We start from the raw sequence: 25,438 nt of genomic DNA, 5'->3' as shown, positions 1-25,438 counted from the left end.
ACCACGCTCTTTTCTCGCTGATGCAATCGGGTAGAAGGTACAAGAGCCTCAGGACTCGCACCACCACCTTCAGGAAACAGTTCCGACCCCTCAACCATCAGGCTCTTGAACAACACTCACTTGCCGTTCATCGGGATGCTCCCACAACCAATCATCGTACTGGGCTTGTACCGAAATTAGTGACATTAGAGGTGGTTTGTCTGAGTCAGATCGCATTGGGCCTGTCTCAGAATGAGAGGGATAAGAGACAGATACAATCTCACAGGATATCGACAGGGTGGTGGCAGGACTGATATTTCATACCGCTGGGGTGTGGAACCAGGGGTCACAGACTCAAAATCCGAGCTCACCTCAGCAGGACTGAGATGGGGAGAAATTTCCCCATCCAGAGTGCAGGGAACCTTTGGAATTTTCTCTACAATGTTTATAAATTGCTTAGACATATTTGGGGGCTCAGCGGTGATGGGAAAGTTGTACGAAAGTGGCGCTGAGGTCAAACGTCAGGCATGTTCTCAGTGAAAGGCAGAACAGTCGCAAAGGGCCGAATAGCCACGCTTGCTTCTATTTCTTATATTCTAAAACACGAGTTAATTTTTGCGCCTTGCTCTCCCTTGGCTTTCAGCCTGTCGGATTTCACATGGGAGCGGAGAGAGCTCCAGAGATCCATCAGCAGCCGCTGCGGTTATTTCATGTCTCGTTATCTATTGCTATTGATTTATATTTGCATTTGCAGTTTGTTGTCTTCAGCACTCTGGTTGATCTTTCACTGATCCAGTTATAGTTACTATTGTATAGATTTTCTGAGTATGTCCGCAGGAAGTGAATCTCGGGGTTATATGTACTCCGATAATTAAATTTACTTTTAACTTTGAGCTTCGGGGAACTTTCTTTGATTCTGAGAACAAACTGTGACTGACAGCTCCAGCTCACCGCAGCAGCCCGCCCTCAGACACACTCACAGCCAATCAGCGAGTCCCGCTGGGAGACTGTTGCTCCCATTGGCTGAGGAGTGTCAGTGGGCGGGACGGTGAGCGCTCGGAGCGGACTGGGGAGAGGCCGGAGATTGGGAGCTGCACCTCGGGTAAAGGCTGCAACACCGGCCGGGGCCTTGAACCCTTCCGATGGCAGAGGTGAAGAGACTGGCGGGGATTCAGTGAGATGTTTCAGACACACAGAGGGTGCCCGGCCGTTCCCGCCGTGGATCGGGGCCTGTTGTCCGGAGCTGTCTCCCAGACCCGACCCCTGCTGCCGGGAGACGGGAGCTGCCCCGCAGCGGCTGCCGGTGGATCTCCGGTGCTCTCAGCGCTCCGCTGTGCAATCCGACTGGCTGAAGGCCAAAGGACAACGAGACACAAAGGTAAACTGGGACTTTAGAAAATAAGAAACAGGAGCAGGCCATTCGGCCCCTTGCGCCTGTTCTGCCTTTCACTCAGAACATGCCTGACCTTTGACCTCAGCGCCACTTTCCTGCAACGTTCCCAGCATCGCAGAGACCCTAAATTTACTCTTTGAATTTAGAAACCCTGTGGAGCAAATTCCAATGATTCACTGCACTCTGGGTGATGAAATTTCTCCTCATCTCAGACCTGCTAAGCTGACCTCGGATTTTGTGACCCCTGGTTCCTCACCCCAGCCAGAGGAAACATCATTCCTGCCTCTGCCCTATCAATAATCTGTGAGACTCTGTCTCTCTCAGTCAGACCACTTTTTATTTCTCTAATTTTGAGACAGGCCCAGTCAGTGTAATCTCTCTGAGGATGCTACCTCACCCCCCAAATCAATCTGGGGAACCTTCTCTTCATTCCCTTCATCCCACAGGCTGACTCTGGGTGGGAGACCAGACCTGTGCACAGTGTTCCATGCACGCTCTCGCCAGGACCCCATATACCTTCAGAGGAGATCTTTATTCTGTTTGAGATCTCTAATAACAATCTCAAACAGTGAACGGATACAACACACCCTCAGACATGAATTTAAAGGGCAGGTGTTGTAACAGTTTGAGCTTCATACCGGGGGCCACGGAGCAAGCAGGGAGTCACAAAGGGAGGAATGTGGGAGTGTTGTGTGTCTGAGCCCAGCTGTGTGTGTTAGTGTATCTGAATCAGGTTTCATATCACTGGCATGTGTGGTGAAATTTGTTGTTTTGTGACAGCAGTACGTTGCAATACATAGTAATGAAAACTATAAATTACAATCAGTATTTATAAAATTAGATTCAAAAAGTAGTGCAAAAAGAGGGGGAGAATGCTGGGGAAGTGTTCATGGGTTGATTGTCCATTCAGAAATCTGATGGCGGAGGGGAAGAAGCTGTTTCTGAAATGCTGAGTGTGTTTCCAGGGTCCTGTACATCCTTCTTGATGTTGTCAATGAGAAGACGGCCTGTCCTGGGTGATGGGGTCATTAATGATGGATGCTACCTTTTTGTGGCATCATCTTTTGACTGTGTCCTGGATGCTGTGGAGTCCAGTGTCCATGAAGGAGCTGGCTGAGTTTACAACTTTCTGCAGCATTTTCCGATCCTGTGCAGTGGCCTCTCCACACCAGGCAGTGATGCAACCAGTTAGAATGCTCTCCACAGTACATCTGTAGAAATTTGCAAGTGTCTTTAGTGACAGACCAATTCCCCTCAATCTCCGAATGAAATATAGCCGATGTTGTGCCTTCATTGTAACTGCATCAATATGTTGGGCCCAGGATAGTTCCTCAGAGATGTTGACAGGCAGGAAATGGAAACTGCTCACCCTTTTCACTTCTGATCCCACGATGAGGACTGGTGTGTGTCCCTCGACTTCCCCTTCCTGAACCCACAATCAATTCCTTTGTCTTAATGATGTTGAGAGCGAGGTTGTTGCTGTGACACCACTCAACTTGCTGATCGATCTCACTCCTGTCCTCCTCCTCGTCACCATCTGAAATTCCACCAACAATAGTTGTGTCATCGGCAAGTTTATAGATGAGCCTGGCCACGCAGACGTGGTGTAGAGAGAGCAGAGCAGTGGGCTGAGCACGCATCGTTGAGGTGTGTCAGTGTTGATTGTCAGCAAGGAGGAGATGTTATTTCTGATCCACACAGACTGTGGTCTCCTGGTGAGGATCCAGTGGCAGAAGGAGGTACAGCGGCCCAGGGTTTGGAGCTTGTTGATTACAATGGAGGGTCTGATTGTGTTGAACGCTGAGCTACAATGAGCACCCTGACTGTGTATTGCTATGTCCAGGTGACCTAAGGCTGAGTGGAGAGCCAGTGAGATTGCATCTGCTGTTGACAGATTGTGGCCATCAGCAAATTGCAGTGGGTCCAGGTCCATGCACAGGCAGGAGTTGATTCTAGTCATGACCAACCCCTCAAAGCTCTTCATCAGCTTGAAAGTGAATCCAGAGGTTGTGGGAACAATTCAGTGATGGGGTTACTGAATTTCAGTAAAGTTCTGCCCTCTGGATCAAGAGCCTAATGGTTCAGGGGTAGTAACTGTTTCTGACCTGGTGGTGTGGGCCTGTGGATCCTGCACCCTCTTCCCGATGGCAGCAGTGAGAAGAGAGCATGTCCTTGGTGTGTGTGGGGTGTGGGTGTCCTTCATAATGGACACAGCTTTCCTGTGACAGTGCTCCATAGAGATGTGCTCAGGGGTGGGGAGGGTTTTACCCGTGATGTTCTGGGCCGTATCCACTACTGTTTGTAAGATTTTCCTTTCAGGGGCCTTGGTGTTTCCATACCAGGCCACGATGCAGCTACTCTGCACCGCACGTCTGTAGGTGTTTGTCAAAGTTTTAGGTGTCATGCGGAAACTTTACAGACTTCAAAGGAAGTCGAGGCGCTGCCGTGCTCTCCTGGTAATCAGACTGAACGTGCTGATGAAAAGCATGCTGCCACCTTGGAAGGTTTCATCTGTTACTGTTTTACAGCATTGAGACAGAGTGGATTTAGATTTCTTTCTTTCACACTGATCAACAGAAAGTGTCAATGTGAAAACAGTTCACCAAAAAGTGATCAAAATTAATTACAAATATAAAATAGTAAATGATTGAGTACATAATTATTCGCCCCCTACATGTCAGTATATGAAACCTTGCAATCCCATTTCACCAGTTTTGAAGATTTGATTTCATTTTTACAGACAGAACCTCCCCAGCCCTCTGCATACCTGCCTGTCCCTTCAATACAATCTGTATCCTTGGACATGAAGCTCCCAGCTGTAATCTTCTTTCAGCCACAATTCAGTGATGCCCACAACATGATAATGTCAATCTGTAACTGTGACACAAGTTCATCTCCCTACTCCATATATTGCACACATTCAAATATAACACTTCAGTTCTGCGTTCATCACCTTTTTCTTTCTCTCACCTTTTGCATTGCAACACATCCCATCCACTGAAATTTTACCCTATCCTCAGCCTCTCAGTGATGGCAGTCTCACTACACACTGCCGCTGTTTGTAAACTAACTACCCTCCCCTCAGCTCTATCACTCTAGTTAAAATCTGTTGCCAAATTAGTTTAACAACTCTCAGACAGCTCCAGCAATCCTACCCGCATGGATATTAGCAGACACTGCGCGCCCCCCCCCCCCCCGAGTCCAAGTGTAAGCAGTCCCTGTTGTACAGGTCCTATGTTCACTAATGATCCCAGAATCTGAAGCCCTGCCCCTCTGCACCAGTTTCACAGCCACACTGTCATCTGTCAAATCATCCTATTCTTACCTTCACCGGCACGTAGCACAGGCAGAATCGAGGATTACGATGTTTGAGGTCCTGCTTTTCAGCTTTCCACCTCACTCCCTAATATATCTCCTGAGGACCACACCTTTCCTGCCTATGTTATTGGTGCCAATGTGCACCAATATTTCTGCTGCCCACAGTATCCGGCTCCTTCTGCTCCCCCTCCCCTGTGTGATTAATTGGAGACCCCTCACAGGTCATTGAAGTGGCTGCAGTCGTCCAACAGTGGCCTGGATAACCACCTGCCGAGGCGCCCTCTGCGTCAGCGATTGTTTCCGTGCCAGGAGGGGCCGGAACGGAACGACTCCCTGAATTAACACCTATTAGCCGGGGGCAGACACGGCAGATAACAAAATCAAAGGGAATAACATCTGAGGCAGAAGATAGATCTGTCAGGGAATTTCCAGACAGGTTCCCTGGATAATGGTGGGAGAAATTCCAATTCCTAAGCCCTGGACCCCGATGAGTTATGGAGTATGTTTCGTGATGCTTCTGACCCACTAGAAAAAACAATGGCGTTGCATAATTGGCTCACACAGACTTGCCAAACTCTCCAGCTCCTGCCTGGGGACTTGTGCACACTCCTCAGGGTTATATATGGAACCTCTTGGGCAGGGACAGAGAGTGGGTCCCGTTTCGCAGGCAGACGTCTGAAGGCGACCGGGATCCACCAGAGGGGCTGATGTAATACAAGCCATGGCACAGTGGGTCACTGAGGTAAGAGAACCCATTTTAATGACAGCTGAACAACATGGGGATTTTAGCGAATTTACCCGATGACTACAGGAAAAAGGGAATCCCTTGCGGACTTTATAGCTTGTTTTAAGGATACTTCAGAGTCCATTGCTGGCAAACCCCTAGACAGATCAGAATGCCCAGCTGGCACTGCAGACTTTTCTAAACTGTCTCAGACCCGAGACTGCCCACTGCTTTAAGTTAACTGATCTCAGTCGGCTGTGTTAGACCTGGACCCAGGTGACATAAATTCTGATGAATATGGAGCACAATTGACTCTTCAAAGGGACTATGGAAAAGCGACAGTGTGCGTCGAGAACCGGTAATAAGAAGATGGAGTTTGGGTCCCGAGGAAGAGCCCAAAACGGGTGGCTGGGTCATTGCAGACGGTGCAGATGAAGACGACACTGGGCTAAGGACAGCATCGGGGTCTGCAGAACAAGTAGAAAGAGGGGACATTGGACCAGAGATTGTCACACTGCAGTCACAGAAAAGGATAATAGGGGGCAGGAAGAGGGCCCAGATCGACAGAGTACTTCTTTTACTGTCCAGAATCCCTTCAGTCCCCAATAGGGCAGGAAAAGGGCACGGTGATACAGGCGGCTATGATCAGGCTCACCACACAGGCCAGTCTCTTTTCTCACTGCTGCAATCAGGTAGAAGGTACAAGAGCCTCAGGACTCACCCCACCAGGTTCAGGAACAGTTACTACACCTCAACCGTCAGGCTGTGGAGCAATACAGGATAACTGCACTCACTTGCTGTCCATTGAGATGCTTCCATAATCAAACATTGTACTGGGACAGTCTCAAAATTAGTGAAACAAGAGGTGTTTTGACTGAGACAGATTGCATTCCTGTCTCAGAATTAGAGAAATACAATCTCACAGGATACTTACAGCAGAAGGGCTGGAATGATGTTTCCCATGGGGTGAGAAACCAGGGATCACAGACTCAAAATCTGAGGTCACCTCAGCATGACTGAGATAAGGAGAAATTTCCTCACCCAGAGTGCAGTGAATTATTGCAATTATCTCCATGGGGTTTCTGAATTGAACAGACGTATCTTGGGGATCAGTGATGGAAAGTTGCAGGAAAGTGGCGCTGAGGTCAAAGGCCAAACATGTTCTGAGTGAAGGGCAGAACAGGCGCAAGGGGCCGAATGGCCACATCTGCTCTGTTTCTTATTCTCTAAAACACGTGTTTACTTTTGCGTCTTGTTCTTTCTTGGCCTGTCAGACTGAACAGGGCACCGGATGTCTATTGGCAGCCACTGCGGTTATCTCATGTTCTCGTTATTCATTGCTATTTATGTCTATTTGCGGTGGCACAGTTTGTTGTCTTCTGCACTCTGTTTGATCTTTCAGTGATCCAGATATAGTTACCATTCTGTGGATTTCCTTTGTGTTTGTAGGAAAATGATGGGGTTGTACGTGGTGACTTATAGGTACTCTGATAATAAAATTTACTTTGAACGTTGAGTTTCGGGGAACTTGCTTTGATTCGGGGAGCTGGGTCATGCACAATAGGCAGCGATTTAAACAGAGAGAGGAGAAATGGGTTAAAAATTCTATATCTGAATGCGCGAAGTGTCAGAAATAAGGCGGATGAGCTTGAAGCTCAGGTGCGAATGGGTAACTATGATGTTGTTGGGCTAACGGAGACATGGCTGCAGGGGGATCAGGCTTGGGAATTGAATGTACAAGGTTATACGTGCTATCGAAGGGACAGAAAGGTGGGCACAGGGGGTGGGGTGGCCCTGTTGGTGAGGAATGAGATTCAGTCCCTTGCAAGGGGGGACATAGAATCAGGAGAAGTAGAGTCAGTGTGGATAGAACTGAGGAACAGTAAGGGGAAAAAGACCCTAATAGGTGTTATCTACAGGCCCCCAGACAGTAGCATGGATATTGGGAGCAAGTTGAATAGGGAGTTAACAATGGCATGTGGCAAAGGAAATGTCGCAGTAGTTATGGTGGATTTCAACATGCAGGTGAACTGGGAAAATCAGGTTGGTACTGCACCCCAGGATAGGGAGATTGTAGAGTACCTACGGGATGCATTTTTGGAGCAGCTTGTACGAGAGCCGACCAGGGATAAGGCTATTCTGGATTTAGTTTTGTGCAATGAATAGGATTTGATAAGTGATCCTGAAGTAAAGGAGCCATTAGGAGGTAGTGACCATAATATGATAAGTTTTTATCTGCAAGTTGAGAGGGATAAGGGCAGATCAGAAGTGTCAGTATTGCTGTTGAACAAAGGAGATTATGGATCCATGAGGGAGGAGCTGGCCAAAGTTGACTGGTTGGATATCCTAGCAGAAAAGACAGTGGAACAGCAATGGCAGGTATTCTTGGAAATAATGCACAAGGTGCAAAATCAGTTCATCCCCCGGAGAAGGAAGGATTCAAAGGGGGGAAAGTGGCCAAAGTGGTTGACAAAGGAAGTCAGAGATAGCATAGCATTAAAAAAGAATTATAACAGAGCTAAGGTGAGTGGGAAGACGGATGATTGGGAAATTTTTAAGGAGCAACAGAACTTAACTAAAAAGGCTATACGGGGAGTAAAAATGAGGTATGAACGCAAGCTAGCTAGGAATATAAAGGAGGATAGCAAAAGTTTTTTTTTTAGATATGTGAAGAGAAGGAAGATAGTTAAGAACAATGTTGGGCCCTTGAAGAATGAATTGGGAGAAATTGTTATGGGAAACAGAGAAATGGCAGACGAATTTAATAAGTACTTTGGATCTGTCTTCACTAGGGAAGACACAAGCAATCTCCCAGATGTATGGATGGGACAAGGACATAGGGTAACAGAGGAACTGAAACAGATTGACATTAGGAAGGAAACGGTGATGAGTAGACTGATGGGACTGAAGGCTAACAAATCCCCAGGTCCAGATGGTCTGCATCCTAGGGTACTAAAGGAGGTGGCTCTGGAAATTGCAGATGTATTGGTGATCATTTTCCAATGTTCCTTAGATTCAGGATCAGTTCCTGAGGATTGGTGAATGGCTAATGTTATCCCACTTTTTAAGAAAGGAGGGAGGGAGAAAACAGGGAACTATCGCCCTGTTAGCCTAACATCAGTAGTGGGGAAGATGCTAGAGTCATTATTAAAGATGAAATAGCGGCATATCGTGATAGTAGTGATAGAATTGGGCCGAGCCAGCATGGATTTACCAAGGGCAAATCATGCTTGACTAATCTATTGGAGTTTTTTGAGGATGTAACCAGGAAGATAGATGCCGGAGATCCAGTAGATGTGGTGTACCTTGACTTGCAGAAGGCATTTGATAAGGTACCACATAGGAGATTGGTGGGTAAAATCAGAGCTCATGGCATTGGGGGGAGGATATTGACATGGATAGAAAACTGGTTGGCAGATAGAAAGCAAAGGATAGCAGTGAATGGGTGTTTCTCGGAATGGCAGGTGGTGACTAGTGGGGTGCCACAGGGCTCGGTATTGGGACCACAGCTGTTTCCAATTTACATCAATGATTTAGAGGAAAGTATTGTGAATAACATCAGCAAATTTGCTGATGATACTAAGCTGGGTGGCAGTGTGACATGTGATGAGGATGTTAGGAGAATGCAAGGTGACTTGGATAGGCTGGGTAAGTGGGCAGAAACTTGACAGATGGTGTTTAATGTGAAAAAGTGTGAGGTTATTCACTTTGGGAGCAAGAACAGGAAGGCAGATTATTATCTGAATGGTGTGGAGTTAGGTAAGGGTGAAATACAAAGAGATCTAGGAGTACTTGTTCATCAGTCTCTGAAGGTGAATGAGCAAGTGCAGCAGGCAGTGAAGAAGGCTAATGGAATGTTGGCCTTTATTACAAAGGGAATTGAGTACAAGAGCAAGGAAATCCTTTTGCATTTGTACAGGGCCCTGGTGAGACCACACCTGGAGTATTGTGTGCAGTTTTGGTCTCCAGGGTTAAGGAAGGACATCCTGGCTGTGGAGGAGGTGCAGCGTAGGTTCACTAGGTTAATTACTGGGATGTCCGGACTGTCTTACGCAGAGAGGTTAGAGAGACTGGGCTTGTACACGCTGGAATTAAGGAGATTGAGGGGGGATCTGATTGAGACATATAAGATTATTAAGGGATTGGATGTGATAGAGGCAGGAAATATGTTCCAGATGCTGGGAGAGTCCAGTACCAGAGGGCATGGTTTAAGAATAAGAGGTAGGTCATTTAGGACAGAGTTGAGGAGGAACTTTTTCTCCCAGAGAGTTGTGGGGGTGTGGAACGCGCTGCCTCAGAAGGCAGTGGAGGCCTATTCTCTGGATGCTTTCAAGAAGGAGCTAGATAGGTATCTTATGGATAGGGGAATCAAGGGTTATGGGGTCAAGGCAGGAACCGGGTATTGATAGTAGATGATCAGCCATGATCTCAGAATGGCGGTGCAGGCTCGAAGGGCTGAATGGTCTACTTCTGCACCTATTGTCCATTGTCATATGTCTGCACATTATGGACCCTGCACATCATACTGTTGAGGGAAATGATCAGGCTGACTGTTTTGCAAAAAAACCTGTTAAAAGTTCAACTGTGGATAAAGACCTTCCCAGTTAGCAAATCAGAACCTAAGGGTTAAGAATTAGGGGCTTATGGCAAGACTTGTAGGACAATAGACATAAGGACAGACACCTTTACAGAATACATAAACCTGTTGGGTTTATAGAAGAAGGGCTTAAAACAAAAAGGGAAGGAATTATATTGCCACAACTTAGAATTGCTTACACTATGTTTAATTATGCCTTGCATCTAATTGGAAAACTTCATTCTGTGTCATGTACAATTTGACATTATGAAACTGTTAAACACACACTATTTCAGTGTGAAACATATAAGGCTGAAAAATCAATTGCGGTCTCAGTGCAATCTTTGGGGTGCAGATAGTTTTCAGATAAAAACTTTATTAAGTTCTGGGAGTGACTTTCAGTTAGTTCACAGCATTTACTGGGAAACAGCATGTAATAATGGTAATGTCACAATTGTAAAGAGGGGTTTCAATATGCAAGGGGATTGGGAAAATCAGGTTGGAGTCGGATCACAAGAGGGGGAATTTGTTGAATGCCTACGAGACGGCTTCTCAGAGCAGCTTGTGCTTGGGCCGACTTGGGGAAAGATCATCCTTCATTGGGTGTTGTACGATAACCCTGAACTTATTCAGGAGCTTAAAGTAAAGGAACCCATCAGAGGCAGCGATCATAATATAATTGAATTCATACTGCGATTTCATAGGGAGAGGCCAAAGTCACATGTATCAGTCTCGCAATGGAATAAAGGGAATTACAGAGGCATGAGAGAGGAACTTCCCCAGGTGAATTGGAGGAGGATACTGGTGGGATGATGGTGAGCAGAGGTGGCTGAAGCATCTGGGAATAGTTTGAAAGGTGCAGGATAGACATGTCCCACAGAAGAAGTTCTTTCTTTCTTTCTTTTTATTAATTTTTGAAAATTATAAACAATAACAATATTGATACAGAGAGGTTGGAATAATCTTATTGTTGATAAGCATGTACAAAAAAGATTTCAAATAATACAGGTATAATAGACTTCCAAACTCTTAATATAATTAATCATAGAGAAGAAAGAAATAGAAAGAAAAAAAATACAAAGAACCCCACCCCCAAAAAAACATAAAAAACAACTAATTACTAAACCCCCCAAAAAAGCAAACGGAACAAAACAAGACAAGACCAATATCGTAAAATCGAACACGTTCAGTAATGTTGTCAACTGCACTCCTCTATTCATATATTTTACGTTATTAAGAAGGATTCGGAAAGGTCAATTTACATCACATGAAAATGTTGAATAAATGGTTTCCAAGTCTCTTCAAATGTAACCGAAGGATAAAAATGTCACTTCTGATTTTTTTTTTTTTGTAAATTTAAACATGATGTAGTTTGGGAAAACCATTGAAATGTGGTAGGAGGATTAGTCTCCTTCCAGTTCAATAAAATGGATCTTCCGGCCATTAAAGTAACAAACGTGATCATCCGACAGGCTGAAGAGGATAAAAGTCTATGTTCTATCATTGGCAAACCAAAAATTGCCATAATAGGATGAGGTTGTAAATCAAAATGTAAAACTGTTGAAATAATATCAAAAATACCTTTCCAGAAATTTTCCAAAAGAGGACAGGACAAAAACATATGAGTTAAGGAAGCCACCTCAGAGTAACATCTGTCACAAATAGGGTTTATATGGGAATAAAAATGGGCTAATCTATCTTTAGACAGATCGGTCCTATGCACTACTTTAAATTGTATTAGCGTATGTTTGGCACATAGAAGAAGTTCTCAAATGGCGGGGGTAGGCACCCATGGCTGACAAGGGAAGTTTAGGACTGTGTAAAACCTGAGGAAATGGCATACAAGGTAGCAAAAGTGAGTGGGATGCTCGATTAGTGAATGCTTTGAAAATCCAACAAAAGGCAACTAAAAAGCGATAAGACTGTTAAAGATTAAATTTGAGGCAAACTAGCCAATAATATAAAACATGACAGATTAAATACAGTGTTGGGAAATATATGATCATGCATTTTGGTCCAAGGAATAATATTGCTCAGTATTATTTAAATAGAAAATTCACAGGTGCAGGGGGCTTAGGAGTTCTCCTGCCAGAGTCCCAGAAGGTTATTTCACATTTTCAGTCTGTGGTAAAGAAGGGAAATGCAATGCTGGCTTTTCTTTGAAGGGGAATAGAATATTTAAGCAAGGGGATAATGCTGAGACTTTATAAGACACAAGTTAGGCCGTACTTGGAGATTTGTCAACATTTTGGGTCCCATTTCTCAGGAAGGAAAGGGGAGTCTTATTGAAACCTACGGAGTGTTGAAAGGACTAGATAGGGTGGATGTGGAGAGGTTGTTTCATGTGGTGGGGATATCCAGACTGGAGGACACAGTCTGAACATTGAGGGGAGACCTTGTGAACAGAGGTCAGGTGGAATATTTTTAGCCAGAGAGTAGTGACCATGTGGAATACTCTATCACAGACTGCGGCGGAGGCCAAGTCTGTGGGTATATTTAAGGCGGAGGTTGATCATTTCCTGATTGATCAGGCCATCAAAGGACATGGCGAGAAGGCAGGTGTATGGGGTTGAGTGGGATGCGGGATCAGCCATGATGGAATGCCGGAGTGGAGTCGATGGGCTGAACGGCCTAATTCTGCTCCTGCGTGTTACGGCCTTACCGAGATTCACCATGACCCCACTTTTCCAGTCAACACAGCCCCCACCTGTCCCGTTTAACCTGTCTCAGTGCGGGTTGACTTTAGGACCCGGGAGAGCTCAGGACCCGCCACCCGCGGCTGCTGCTGAATCCGCGATGTTTCTGTTCTGTTGTTGGATGTGGTGAACGAGTTAAAATTAACGGATCGATAATTCTCATTTCGTGTTTATATCACTCTCCGCACATTTATATTTACAGCGACTTTACTCCTGACGCCGGTCCCAGGACCCGACCCGTTTACAGACCCAGAGCGGAACCGGAGCAGATTCTCAGACACTGGTTTCCATCCCAGGTCGCGAAGAAAGGATAAAGTTTCTCCATGAATTTATTCCCAGTGAAGGTGTGGAGATGGGTCTTGGTCTCCGCATTGTAAAATGAAACTGTCCCGGACTGGTAACTGAGATAAACTCCCACCCTCCCGGGGATGCGACCGACACGGAGACGGGACTCAGGGGAGGGGAACTCGTCACAATCCCGATGCAACGCGGCATCAACACGCCCAATGACCCAGAATCCAGTCTCCGATCTCAGTCCGACCCATCCCTTCCTCTCCACAGACTCTGCGGCGACTCCCAGACCCCAGCCCCGATTCCCCGCCACCTCGACCTCCCAGTAATGTCTCCCCAATGTGAATCCCTCCGATCCCAGCACACAAGCCCAGACTGTGAATCTCTTCCCGGTGTCAGGGAGATTCCTCAGGGTCCGGGTCTGTTTCACACTCTTCCGATCCTCAGACACCTCGAGATACGGATTTGCCGTTTCCACATCCAGGGTGACAGAGACTGGGGGGAAAAGCAGAGAATTAGAGAGTCCCCGGGGATCGGGGGGAGACTCGGGCAGCGCGGCCCCGGGGATCGGGGGGAGACTCGGGCAGCGCGGTCCCGGGGACCGGAGGAGACTCGGGCAGCGCGGCCCCAGGGATCGGGGGGAGACTCGGGCAGCGCGACCCTGGGACCGGTGGAATGGCCGCTGGGCCTCAGGCGCAGTCGGGTGGCCGATATGAGCCTTTCCCGTGGTTTGACCCGATGAAAGTGGGTGGACAACTAATATCTCCCCAAGGATTTCCCGCTGGACGGAGAGCAGAGATTTCCCGATCAAACAGACACAAAATGCTGGAGGAACCGAGCGGGTCAGGCAGCATGTGTGGAGAGATATGGACAGTCTACGGTTCAGGTTTGGCGCAGGCGTGACCTGTACAAAAAGGACGGGTTGCACTTGAATCCTAGGGGGACTAATATCCTGGCAAGGAGATTAGCGGGGGCTACTGAGGTGACTTTAAACTAGAATGGTTGGGGGGTGGGAATCAAATTAAAGAGGCTAGGCGTGAGGAGGTTAGTTCACTACCGGGGGATGGGAACCAGTGCAGAGAGGCAGAGGGGTGTAAAGTGAGGGTAGAAACAAAAAGTACAATGGAGAAAAGTAAAAGTGGCAGGCCGACAAATCCAGGGCAAGCATTAAAAAGGGCCACTTTTCAGCATAATTGTATAAGGGCTAAGAGAGTTGTAAAAGAGCGCCTGAAGGCTTTGTGTGTCAATGAAAGGAGCATTCGTTATAAGGTGGATGAATTGAAAGTACAGATTGTTATTAATGATTATGATATAGTTGGGATCACAGAGACATGGCTCCAGGGTGACCAGGGATGGGAGCTCAACGTTCAGGGATATTCAATATTCAGGAGGGATAGACATGAAGGAAGGGGAGATGGGGTGGCGTTGCTGGTTAAAGAAGAGATTAACGCAATAGAAAGGAAGGACATAAGCCGGGAAGATGTGGAATCGATATGGGTAGAGCTGCGTAACACTAAGGGGCAGAAGACGCTGGTGGGAGTTGTGTACAGGCCACCTAACAGTAGCAGTGAGATCGGAGATGGTATTAAACAGGAAATTAGAAATGTGTGCAATAAAGGAACAGCAGTTATAATGGGTGACTTCAATCTACATGTAGATTGGGTGAACCAAATTGGTAAAGGTGCTGAGGAAGAGGATTTCTTGGAATGTATGCGGGATGGTTTTTTGAACCAACATGTCGAGGAACCGAATAGAGAGCAGGCTACTCTGGACTGGGTTTTGAGCAATGAGGAAGGGTTAATTAGCAATCTTGTCGTGAGAGGCCCCTTGGGTAAGAGTGACCATAATATGGTGGAATTCTTCATTAAAATGGAGAGTGACATAGTTAATTCAGAAACAAAGGTTCTGAACTTAAAGAGGGGTAACTTTGAAGGTATGAGACGTGAATTAGCTAAGATAGACTGGCAAATGACACTTAAAGGATTGATGGTGGATATGCAATGGCAAGCATTTAAAGGTTGCATGGATGAACTGCAACAAATGTTCATCCCTGTTTGGCAAAAGAATAAATCAAGGAAGGTAGTGCACCCGGCAGACCAATTGAATAATTACTTTGGTTCTGTCTTCACTAAGGAGGACATAAATAATCTTCCAGAAATAGTAGGGGACAGAGGGTCCAGTGAGATGGAGGAACTGAGCGAAATACATGTTAGTAGGGAAGTGGTGTTAGGTAAATTGAAGGGATTGAAGGCAGATAAATCCCCAGGGCCAGATGGTCTGCATCCCAGGGTGCTTAAGGAAGTAGCCCAAGAAATAGTGGATGCATTAGTGATAATTTTTCAAAACTCGTTAGATTCTGGACTAGTTCCTGATGATTGGAGGGTGGCTAATGTAACTCCACTTTTTAAAAAAGGAGGGAGAGAGAAACCGGGGAATTATAGACCGGTTAGCCTAACGTCGGTGGTGGGGAAACTGCTGGAGTCAGTTGTCAAGGATGTGATAACAGCACATTTGGAAAGTGGTGAAATGATCGGACAAAGTCAGCATGTATTTGTGAAAGGAAAATCATGTCTGACGAATCTCATAGAATTTTTTGAGGATGTAACTAGTAGAGTGGATAGGGGAGAACCAGTGGATGTGGTATATTTGGATTTTCAGAAGGCTTTTGACAAGGTCCCACACTGGAGATTAGTGTGCAAACTTAAAGCACACGGTATTGGGGGTAAGGTATTGGTGTGGGTGGAGAGTTGGTTAGCAGACAGGAAGCAAAGAGTGGGAATAAACGGGACCTTTTCAGAATGGCAGGCGGTGACTAGTGGGGTACCGCAAGGCTCAGTGCTGGGACCCCAGTTGTTTACAATATATTAATGACTTGGATGAGGGAATTAAATGCAGCATCTCCAAGTTTGCGGATGACACGAAGCTGGGTGGCAGTGTTAGCTGTGAGGAGGATGCTAAGAGTATGCAGGGTGACTTGGATAGGTTGGGTGAGTGGGCAAATTCATGGCAGATGCAAATTAATGTGCATAAATGTGAAGTTATCCACTTTGGTGGCAAAAATAGGAAAACAGATTATTATCTGAATGGTGGCCGATTAGGAAAAGGGGAGGTGCAACGTGACCTGGGTGTCATTATACACCAGTCATTGAAAATGGGCATGCAGGTACAGCAGGCGGTGAAAAAGGCGAATGGTATACTGGCATTTATAGCGAGAGTATTTGAGTACAGGAGCAGGGAGGTACTACTGCAGTTGTACAAGGCCTTGGTGAGACCACACCTGGAGTATTGTGTGCAGTTTTGGTCCCCTAATCTGAGGAAAGATATCCTTGCCTTAGAGGGAGTACAGAGAAGGTTCACCAGATTGATTCCTGGGATGGCACGACTTTCATATGAAGAAAGAATGGATGAACTGGGCTTGTACTCGTTGGAATTTAGAAGATTGAGGGGGGATCTGATTGAAACGTATAAGATCCTAAAGGGATGGGACAGGCTAGATGCAGGAAGATTGTTCCCGATGTTGGGGAAGTCCAGAACGAGGGGTCACAGTTTGAGGATAGAGGGGAAGCCTTTTAGGACTGAGATTAGGAAAAACTTCTTCACACAGAGAGTGGTGAATCTGTGGAATTCTCTGCCACAGGAAACAGTTGAGGCCAGTTCATTGGCTATGTTTAAGAGGGAGTTAGATATGGCCCTTGTGGCTGCGGGGGTCAGGGGGTATGGAGGGAAGGCTGGGGCGGTGTTCTGAGTTGGATGATCAGCCATGATCATAATAAATGGCGGTGCAGGCTCGAAGGGCCGAATGGCCTACTCCTGCACCTATTTTCTATGATTCTATGACATCGTCCCTCGAGAACAGAAATAAATAGGGGAGAGAGACAGCAGTTCCGTTTTTTTTAGTTTAGGTATTTTTTCCCTCTTTATAAAATATCTTTTTCATGGTTAGTTACGAAAAGATTGGGAGGCTAAGCTACATTTGATGCTTGGAATCTGTGCTTGTACATGCTAACAGTTATTATTGTAATCCCGATCTCTTTGTATCATCATTATTATTGTTTATTAATTTTGAAACTTAATAAAAAGATTGAAAAACAAAGTAAGACAACAGAAACGAGTGCGGGAAACGGGTGGATTATGATGGGAAGGGGGTGGGTGAATGGATTTTAACTGGAGGTCACAGAGGCTCTTCGGCCCAACTTGATCGTGCCGACCAATTTACTTTAATGAGCTACTCCCATTTGTCTATTATTCCTTTCCACCATTCTTATCCACGTACCTGGTAAGATGCATTTTGAAACATTGTACCTATACCCACTTCTACAGTTGATCAAGGGCCCGGTGTAAACAGAGATAACCCTCTTCCCTGTCCACTATACCATGAATTTTAGTGTCATAGGCAAACCTACTAACGATGTCACGTACACTATCATACAAATCATTAATATGAATGACAAACAACCGTGGCCCCAGCACTGACCTCTGCAGGTCACAGGCCTCCAGTCCCCTGTGTTTAAGAGACACTTGGACAGACACTTCAACAGGCAAGGCATAGAAAGAGACTGATCTAATGCTGGCCAATGGGATGAATGTAGATGGGTAAATCGGTCAGCACAGAGGTGATGGGTTGAAGGGCACATTTCTATGCTGTATGACGAAGGGCTTTGTGACTTTAAATACACTGAATAACTGAGACACCCCCCACCCACCCCATGGGTGCAGACAATTCCAAACTGACCCTTGACTTCTCAGACACGGGTAAACGTCCTCCCTGCATCCTGCCTGTTGAGACCTGAAATAATTTTTTGTTTCTCTGAGATCTCCTCTCTTTCTTCTGAACGGGGAACAGAGAACATAGAACAGTACAGCACAGGAACAGGCCCTTCATCCAATGTTAACATTCATTTGTGAGTGTGAAGTGTGGAGTGGGGGAGTGTGACGGTTTGAGACAGTAAAGGAGTTGATAATGGGAACCAGCAGGGGAGGGATAAACGGCAGATTGAACCAGAACCAGGTGGGAGAGGGGTGGAAAACCTGTGGGTGAACTGTGTGAGTAGACGTAACGAGAAGCTGGAGTGGGACAAAGGTGGAGATGAGGATCCCTTTGTCCCCTTTCCCACAACCCCATCACTCGCAGCCCCTCAAGAGGAAAGGGGAGGAATTTTCAGGGACCCTTAAGCAACACATGTCCTGATGAAGTGTTTCAGTCTGAACTGTTGACTGTTTACTCTTTTCCATCGATGCTTCCTGACCTGCTGAGTTCCCCCAGCATTTTGTGTTTTTTCCTCTACTTTAAATATACTTAATTATTTGCCTCCACAGCTGCCTGTGGCAGATTCACTGTTCTGTGGCTGAAGAAATTCCTCCTCATCTCTGTTCTAAATGGACATTATCTAATCGGAGGCTGTGCCTTCTCGACCCACCCACTATAGGAAACATCCTCCTGACATCAACTCTCTCCAGACAGGTTTCAGAGAGATCAGGCCAAGACCCTTCATCAGGACCTGTGTTACTTGGGGAACAGCATGTGCAGATTTTCTGGTGTTTCATATTTAAAGCTGAAGTTGATCGATTCTTCATTAGTCAGGGTGTCAAAAGTTATGGGGAGGAGGTAAGAGAATAGTGTTGACAGGGATAATAAATCAGCCATTCTTCTAAACTCCAGTGATTACAGGCCCAGAGCCACCAAACACTCCTCATATGTTAACCCTTTCATTCAGGGAATCATTCTCGTGAGTCTCTCCAATGCCAGCACATCTTGTCCTATATAAGGGAGCCAAAGCTGCTCACAATACTCCAAGTGTGGTCTGACAAATACCTTATAAAACATCATCATTACACCCTTGCTCCTGCATTCTAATTCTGTCGAAATGAATGTTAACATTGAGTTTGCCAATCTTACCACTGACTCAAAGTAAAAGTTAACCTTTAGGGAATCCTGCACAAGGACACCCAAGTCCCTTTGCACCTCAGAATTTTTAATTTTCTCCCTGCTTGCAAAATCATCCATGCCCTTATTCCTTCTACCAAATGCACGTGTGACTTCCCTACTCGATAATCCATCTATCGCTTCTTTGCCCATTTTCCTGATCTGTCTTCCACAGCACGACTTGCCCATTCACCTTTTTCATATCCTCTGGAAACCTGGCCACAAAGGCATCAATTCTGTTTGAAATCTTTCTTTGTTTATCTTGGCTTTGTGCTCCTCGGAGTATTCCAACAGATTTGTCCGGCAAGATTTCCTCTGAAAGGAATCCCTGCTGTCTTTGGTCTATTTTATCATGTGCCTCCATGTACCCAAAAGCTCGTCCTTAATACTGGACTCCAACATCTTCCCAGTCACACCACATCCAGACTAACACACCTATAATTTCTTTTCCTCACCTGTTCTCCCTTCTTAAAGAGCGAAGTGACCTTTGCAGTTTTCCAGTCGTCTTGAGTGATCCAGAACCTAGTGATTCTTGAAAGATCATTACTAATGCCTCCACATTCTCTTCAGCTGCCTCCTTCTGAACACACCGGTGTAGTCCAACTGGTTCAGGTGATTTATTTACCTTCAGACTTTTCATCTTCCCACGTATTTTCTCCTTAGTAATAGCAACAACACTCATTTCTGTGCACTGACACTCACTTTTCTGACAAACTTCTTGTACAGTATCTTCCAGTGAGGATTGACAAAAAATACTAAATAAGTACCACTGTCATGTCTCTGTCTCCCATTCCTACCTCTCCGGCCTCATTTTCTTCGGGTCCAATAGCCATTCTCACCTGGCTTTTACTCTTTACATTTTTGTGTTCTCTTTTTCATTGTTGGCTTGTTTTCCCTCATATCTTATCGTTTCTCTTCTTATTGCATTTTTATTACTTTCTTTTGGTTATCAAAACCGTCTCTATTCTCCAACATCCTGCTAATTTTTCCAACATTGTATGCCCTCTCTTTCGCTTTTATGCTGTCTGTGACTTCCCGTGTCCAACACAGTTACCTCATCCTCCCTTTGGGATACTTGTTCATATTCGGGACGTGTCTATCCCGTGCCTTCCGCCTCAGAAACTCCAACCGTTGCTGTTCTGCCATCGTCCCTGTTCTTGTCCACTTCCAACCTACTTTGGTTAGCTCCTCCCTCATGCCTCTGTCATTCCCGTTACTCCACTCTAATACTGATACATCTGACTTTATCTTCTCCCTCTCAAACTGCGGCGTAAATTCTATCATTTCAATATCACTGTTTCTGTAGGGTTATTTAACCTTAAGCTCCCTAAACATATCTAGTTCATTATACAAATCCCACTCCCGAATTGCCTTTTCTCCCATTGGGCTCAACCACAAGCTGTTCGAAAAAGCCATCTCGGGGGCATTCTACAAATTCCCTCTCTTGGGATGCAGCAACAACCTGATTTTCTCAATCTACCTGCATATTGAAATTCCCCATTCCTACTTTCACCCTGCACTTTTCAGCTCCTGGTATAGTTTGTATCCATTTTGTACCCAGGTCACTATTTGGAGGCCTGTATATAACTCGCATCAGGGTCTCTTTACCCTTACCGTTTCTTACTGATGCTGTAGCGCCAGTACCCACAAAGATTCTACATCTTCCAAACAGATGTCACCTCTTTCTAAGGATTTGATTTCATTTTTTACAACAGAGCCTCCCCATCCCCTCTGCCTACCTGCCTGTCCTTTGAATACAAGGTGTATCCTTGGAAGTTAGGCTTCAAGCCAGCATCTCCTTTCAGCCACAACTCAGTGACGCCAACAATGTTATACCTGCCAATTTCTACCTGTGCTACAACATCATCTACCTTATTCCGTATACTGGAGCATTCAAATATAACACCTTCAGTCCTGTATTCATCAGCCTATTCAACACTGTCCACATGAGCTTAAGCAAGGTCTTTGATGTGGATGATAGACTACACTGGGGGTATTGTCTGCATTTCTGCTGCCCCGACTCTGGGAGGGGTATGATTACACTGGACAGGAAGCTTCAGAGTGGAGAGGGTGGTGTTACAAGGTCTGGAATGCTTGGGTTAAAAAGAGACAGACTGGATGTGCTCGGGCTAATTCCCTGTAGTGTTGGATGTTCAGTTATTCAACTCTATAAAACCATAAGAGGCCTAGACATAAAAGGACATAATCTTCTTACCCGGGACATAAGAGTAGAGAATTTGCTGTCAGTGGAAGCTGTAGAAACATGTGTAATTAAAATATTTTAAAATACATTTAGACATTACACAGAGGGATATGGGAGAAACACTCACAAACAGGACATGCTCAAGAAGACATCATAGACTTGCAGATGGATGAAGTGGGCCATGGGTTCAACATCTGTCAAACCCTCCCAGATCATCCTCCTGAGGAATCTCACCCTGGAGTCTGTCTGTGAACTGTTGATGTGACGTCACGTCAGAGGGCAGCTCAGTGCACAGAACAGACAGACTGGGTAAGGACGGCAGATTTCATTCCGGAATAGGAATTTTGACCTGTCTCTTTGACCGTGTGTCACACTCTGATGGTCTGTGTGTGTTATGGTGTTATTTGCTTTCACACCCTACAATATCATAAAATCAGTATTAATTTTGCAGCTCCTGTGGTAGGATTCAAACTCATGTCTTGGCGTGTTAGTGCAGTGGCCTGGGATCAGGACCCAGTGGTTCATCTGCCAGTCCCGTGTATTGGTTGTATTGTCACCCTGTGCTGGTGTGTTCAGGGGTCTGACATCTCCAGCTGACCATGTGACTGTGATGCCTCCCAGTCAGTGGGGTTGATGTGCAATAAACTTCAATTCCCCTTCAGTCCATAATTACAGCTAATCTTTCCTTTGAATTAGAACCTAATTGTGTCTTATAAACAATGAATAATGAATCTTTGTAAGTTTTACCTCGATAATTGGCATCAAGTGTTTCTCTCAGCATTGTGTTGAACAAATAGAGGTGATCGAATTTTTCAATTGGTAGGGTCTCATCTGTCACTTTCAATTCCTGGATATCATCATTAATCCTGTAAATATCAAACTGCTGGTTATAAACTGCAAATTTGAATGATTTTACAAATCCATACAGGGTTTTGGTAAAGAGCAGGTCCTACCTCCTGTTCTGACGAGCTTCCTCCTGAAAGGAATAAAACACAAATCTGAATAGACCGAGACTGTCGACATCCTGAATTTCATCTTTATCATTACAAGGTGTTGAAAATTCCCACTCCTGCAGCCAGTCACACACACAAACAATACAGAACCAGGGGTTAAATTACAGGAAAGGTTTCTGAAAGCTAGGCCATTACTGAGAGGATGAAACTTGCAAGGAAGACAGGACAGGTTGTGATTTTTTATCTGGACAAGGTGTTAGAATGATGAGATGGAGGAATTCAAATCAGTGATGGATTTGATAATGAATCCGATAAGAAATTTAGTGAAGAGGATGTGGAACTCACTGGCACAGGAGTGGTTGAAGTGGAACAGCAGAGATTGAATGTCACGGGTAAACTAGATAAACAGATGAGGGACCGTGGAGATCAGAGCACTGTCGCTGGGTGTGGTGGGTAGGTGGGAGGAGGCTTGTGAAGCAGGGAAATTGATAGCAGAATATGGACAGAATGGCCTGTAAATGATGGAAAATGGGATAGAATCCCATGTGAAACTTATCTGAAAAAGTAAAGAGTCTGTGAATGTTTTTGTAATCTGACGGAAACCAGATATGGCGGATAAATCTGATGTGTGGGTCACATTCTTTGTTCTCAGTGATTGACAGAGAGACCCTCACACCCACCGCACCAGACACACTCACAGTCTGTGACTGGAACTGTGTGTCAATGTGAGATTTAGAGAATATTTAATGTGATAATCAAAGACACAATCAGCAGCTCTGCATTATAATCAGAGTAAATTATTTCAGAGAAGATTGGACTCTGTCCTTGGATATACAGAACTTGTGGAAGTCCAGTTTTGGGACAATAGCAGCACTGAATAGTTGTATCAATTGTCTGGTGAGACAGTTTACTGCCATTTGTAAATGTTGTATGTAAGAGCAACGGATCTGTTTTCTGTCTGCATTGTATTCTGAGTTACATGGTTATTATGGTAACTAGTCACGTGAGTGGGGTGTGGTAAAAGGAAAAGGTGAGGTATTGGTACTTCGTTCTGGGCTGTTTTGAGCTGCGGACAGATGGATGTCATACCTTTTGTTGACCAATTCTTTGCAGTTTAATTTACTATTAATAACGCTTAAGTTTCATCACTTCAAGATTGTATGTTGCTACTGAAGGATCGAATATATATCTTCGACATTTTGGAACATGATTATTGGAGTGATCGGGAGGTGCAACTTACAAGTATAACAATCTGTGCGAGGTCGCCAGCAGCGGCAACTAATTTGTTAGAAATGGCCACTGTTTATTTCAAATATTCCACTGTTCATTTAGTGTCCTTTGACAGAAATAAATTGAAATAAAATCCCTCACCTTGAGAAATATCACACTGTCTTTTTGATCCATCTGTTCCTTTAACTTAGTGATTTCCTCCTGAATTATCCTTATATTCTTTTGAATCTCACAAAGATTTTTCTCCATTGGATTGAGAATCCTCTTCTCTTCTTCCCTGAGATCCCTGAGTAAACTTTGCTCTTTCTCAGTGATAATCTGGCGCAGTTCAGCAAACTGGGATGTGATGTGGGTCTGAACGCTGTGTGACTGTTTCTGTCGAATAAAAGCTGAAGATAAATTTACTGTATTGCTGTGTTCTATTTCCATATGACATTAAGGTGACCATTCGGTCCATTGAAATCCATGCTAGTTCTCAGAGCATTCCCGTCAACCCCGTTCCCTCACAATTTCCTGAAACCTATTTCCCTCATTGACCCATTAACTCCCACGTGATTCACATACAGCATTCCCAAACTTCACGGGGTTAATTGTAATTAACCATTTTTCCAGCCTGTCCTTGGGATGTGTCTGAAACTGTCCTGATCATGGGGGGAAACTTGCAAACTCCACATAGTCAGCACCAGAGGTCAGGATCGAACCCGGGTCACGGGAGCTGCGATACTCTGCTATTCTGCATTAAAGTGAGCAAAACTATCCATTAATATCAGAAATTCCGCTCAGGAATCCTCACCCGAACTCTGGAAATCTTCTCTTTCTGTTGCTGCTCCTTTTCCTGGAAGTCTGATTTCTTTTTTGTGAGAGAGTCTAAGGAAGATTTTAGCTGATCCTGGAAGTCAGAGAGCGAAGGAAATAGAAACAAAGATACAACAAAAGAAACAGGTGATCAAACACGATTATCGCACAAAATGCCGGAGGAACTCAGTGAGTCAGGCAGCATCGACGCAGGGGAAATAAACAGTCGGTGTTTCGGGATGTGACCCTTCATTGGGACTGGGAAGGAATGGGGCAAAAGCCAGAATAAAAAGGTTAGGGATGAGAACCAACTGGCAGGTGAAGGTGAGACAACGTGAGGGGGATCGTGGGGGAGGGTGATGAAGTGAAAAGCTGAGAGGGGACAGGTGGAAGAGGAAAAGAGCTGAAGGAGTATTCTGATAGGAGAGGGGAATCGACCATGGAAGAAATGGGAGGAACTGGGGCTGTTTGAACCCTGAATGGTGACGAGGGAGGAGGTGTTGGAGTCAGGTGTAACGCTTGTCCCGCTTTCAGGAATCAATGCCAGGAGGGAGATCAGTGGGTCGGAGCGAGTGGATAAGTGAGTTACGTAGAGTGCGGAGAGCTGTTGGGAGTGGGTTGGGGTGGGCTGTGGGAGGGAAAGATGTACCTGTGCTGAGTAGGACAGGACAAAGGAGGATGGGGTGAATATCAAATTCGGGATAGTTTTACCTTGTAGTTGTTAACAGCTTCTTTAATCGGCATGAAGCGGTGCTCTCTGTGTTCCTGCGCAACTGCACAGATCAGACAGATCAGTGTCTTGTCCGTTTCACAAAACAGCTTCAGTTCTTCCTCATGTTCCTCGCAGTGAAGTTTACTTTCCTTCCCTTTTGGATTCAGGTTTAGATTTCGAGCTTTTTCAGCCAGATTTACTAAGGCCCGATTGACCCTGAGGGTGCGGTCAGCAAACACCTCTCTACATTCCGGACAGGAGTTTCTCTCCTCCCTTTCCCAATACTGTGTGATACAAGAGCGACAGAAGTTGTGCCCGCACTCCAGTATAACCGGATCGGTGAAGAACTGCAGGCAGATGGCACAAATTACCTCCTCGGTCCAACTCTCGGCCGGTGCTTTCGAAGCCATGTTAACTCCCAGCACTTCCTGATTCAGAACGCTTTCGCTTTCGGGGAGCTGCCGATCCCCTGCAGTACCGCGATTGTCCACTACACGCGCTGCAGTCTCAGGGAATGAACATTCTGCTGTTGGAGGTGTTCACTTGGAAGTAATAGTGGTAATTTCCATCACAGGGTGAGATCAGCAACACACTAAACAGGTCTGAACAGAAATAAAAACTCGGCCATGGACTGCCTAAGACCGG

General features: G+C 45.4%; 2 protein-coding genes across 2 annotated transcripts in view; both read right to left on the bottom strand.

Moving 5' to 3' along the window:
* The window catches only part of LOC140184969 (uncharacterized), a 351,453-nt gene that overhangs the window by 195,480 nt on the left and 130,535 nt on the right, over positions 1-25,438 (bottom strand). The gene's annotated exons all lie outside the window — the stretch shown is intronic.
* LOC140185185 (zinc-binding protein A33-like) lies at positions 10,948-25,204 on the bottom strand. Its single transcript, XM_072238585.1, has 6 exons — positions 24,793-25,204; positions 24,080-24,175; positions 23,428-23,661; positions 22,057-22,079; positions 21,851-21,969; positions 10,948-13,472 (listed from the first exon to the last, which is right to left on the bottom strand). The coding sequence occupies exons 1-6, from the start codon at positions 25,201-25,203 to the stop codon at positions 12,928-12,930; spliced, it is 1,428 nt and encodes a 475-aa protein (XP_072094686.1). The 5' UTR covers position 25,204; the 3' UTR covers positions 10,948-12,927.

Source organism: Mobula birostris, chromosome 20, assembly GCF_030028105.1.
Source record: "Mobula birostris isolate sMobBir1 chromosome 20, sMobBir1.hap1, whole genome shotgun sequence".
NCBI classification, from domain to species: Eukaryota; Metazoa; Chordata; class Chondrichthyes; order Myliobatiformes; family Myliobatidae; genus Mobula; species Mobula birostris.
Note: the sequence above shows the minus strand (reverse complement) of the source record. Positions and strands in the feature narration are given on the sequence as shown.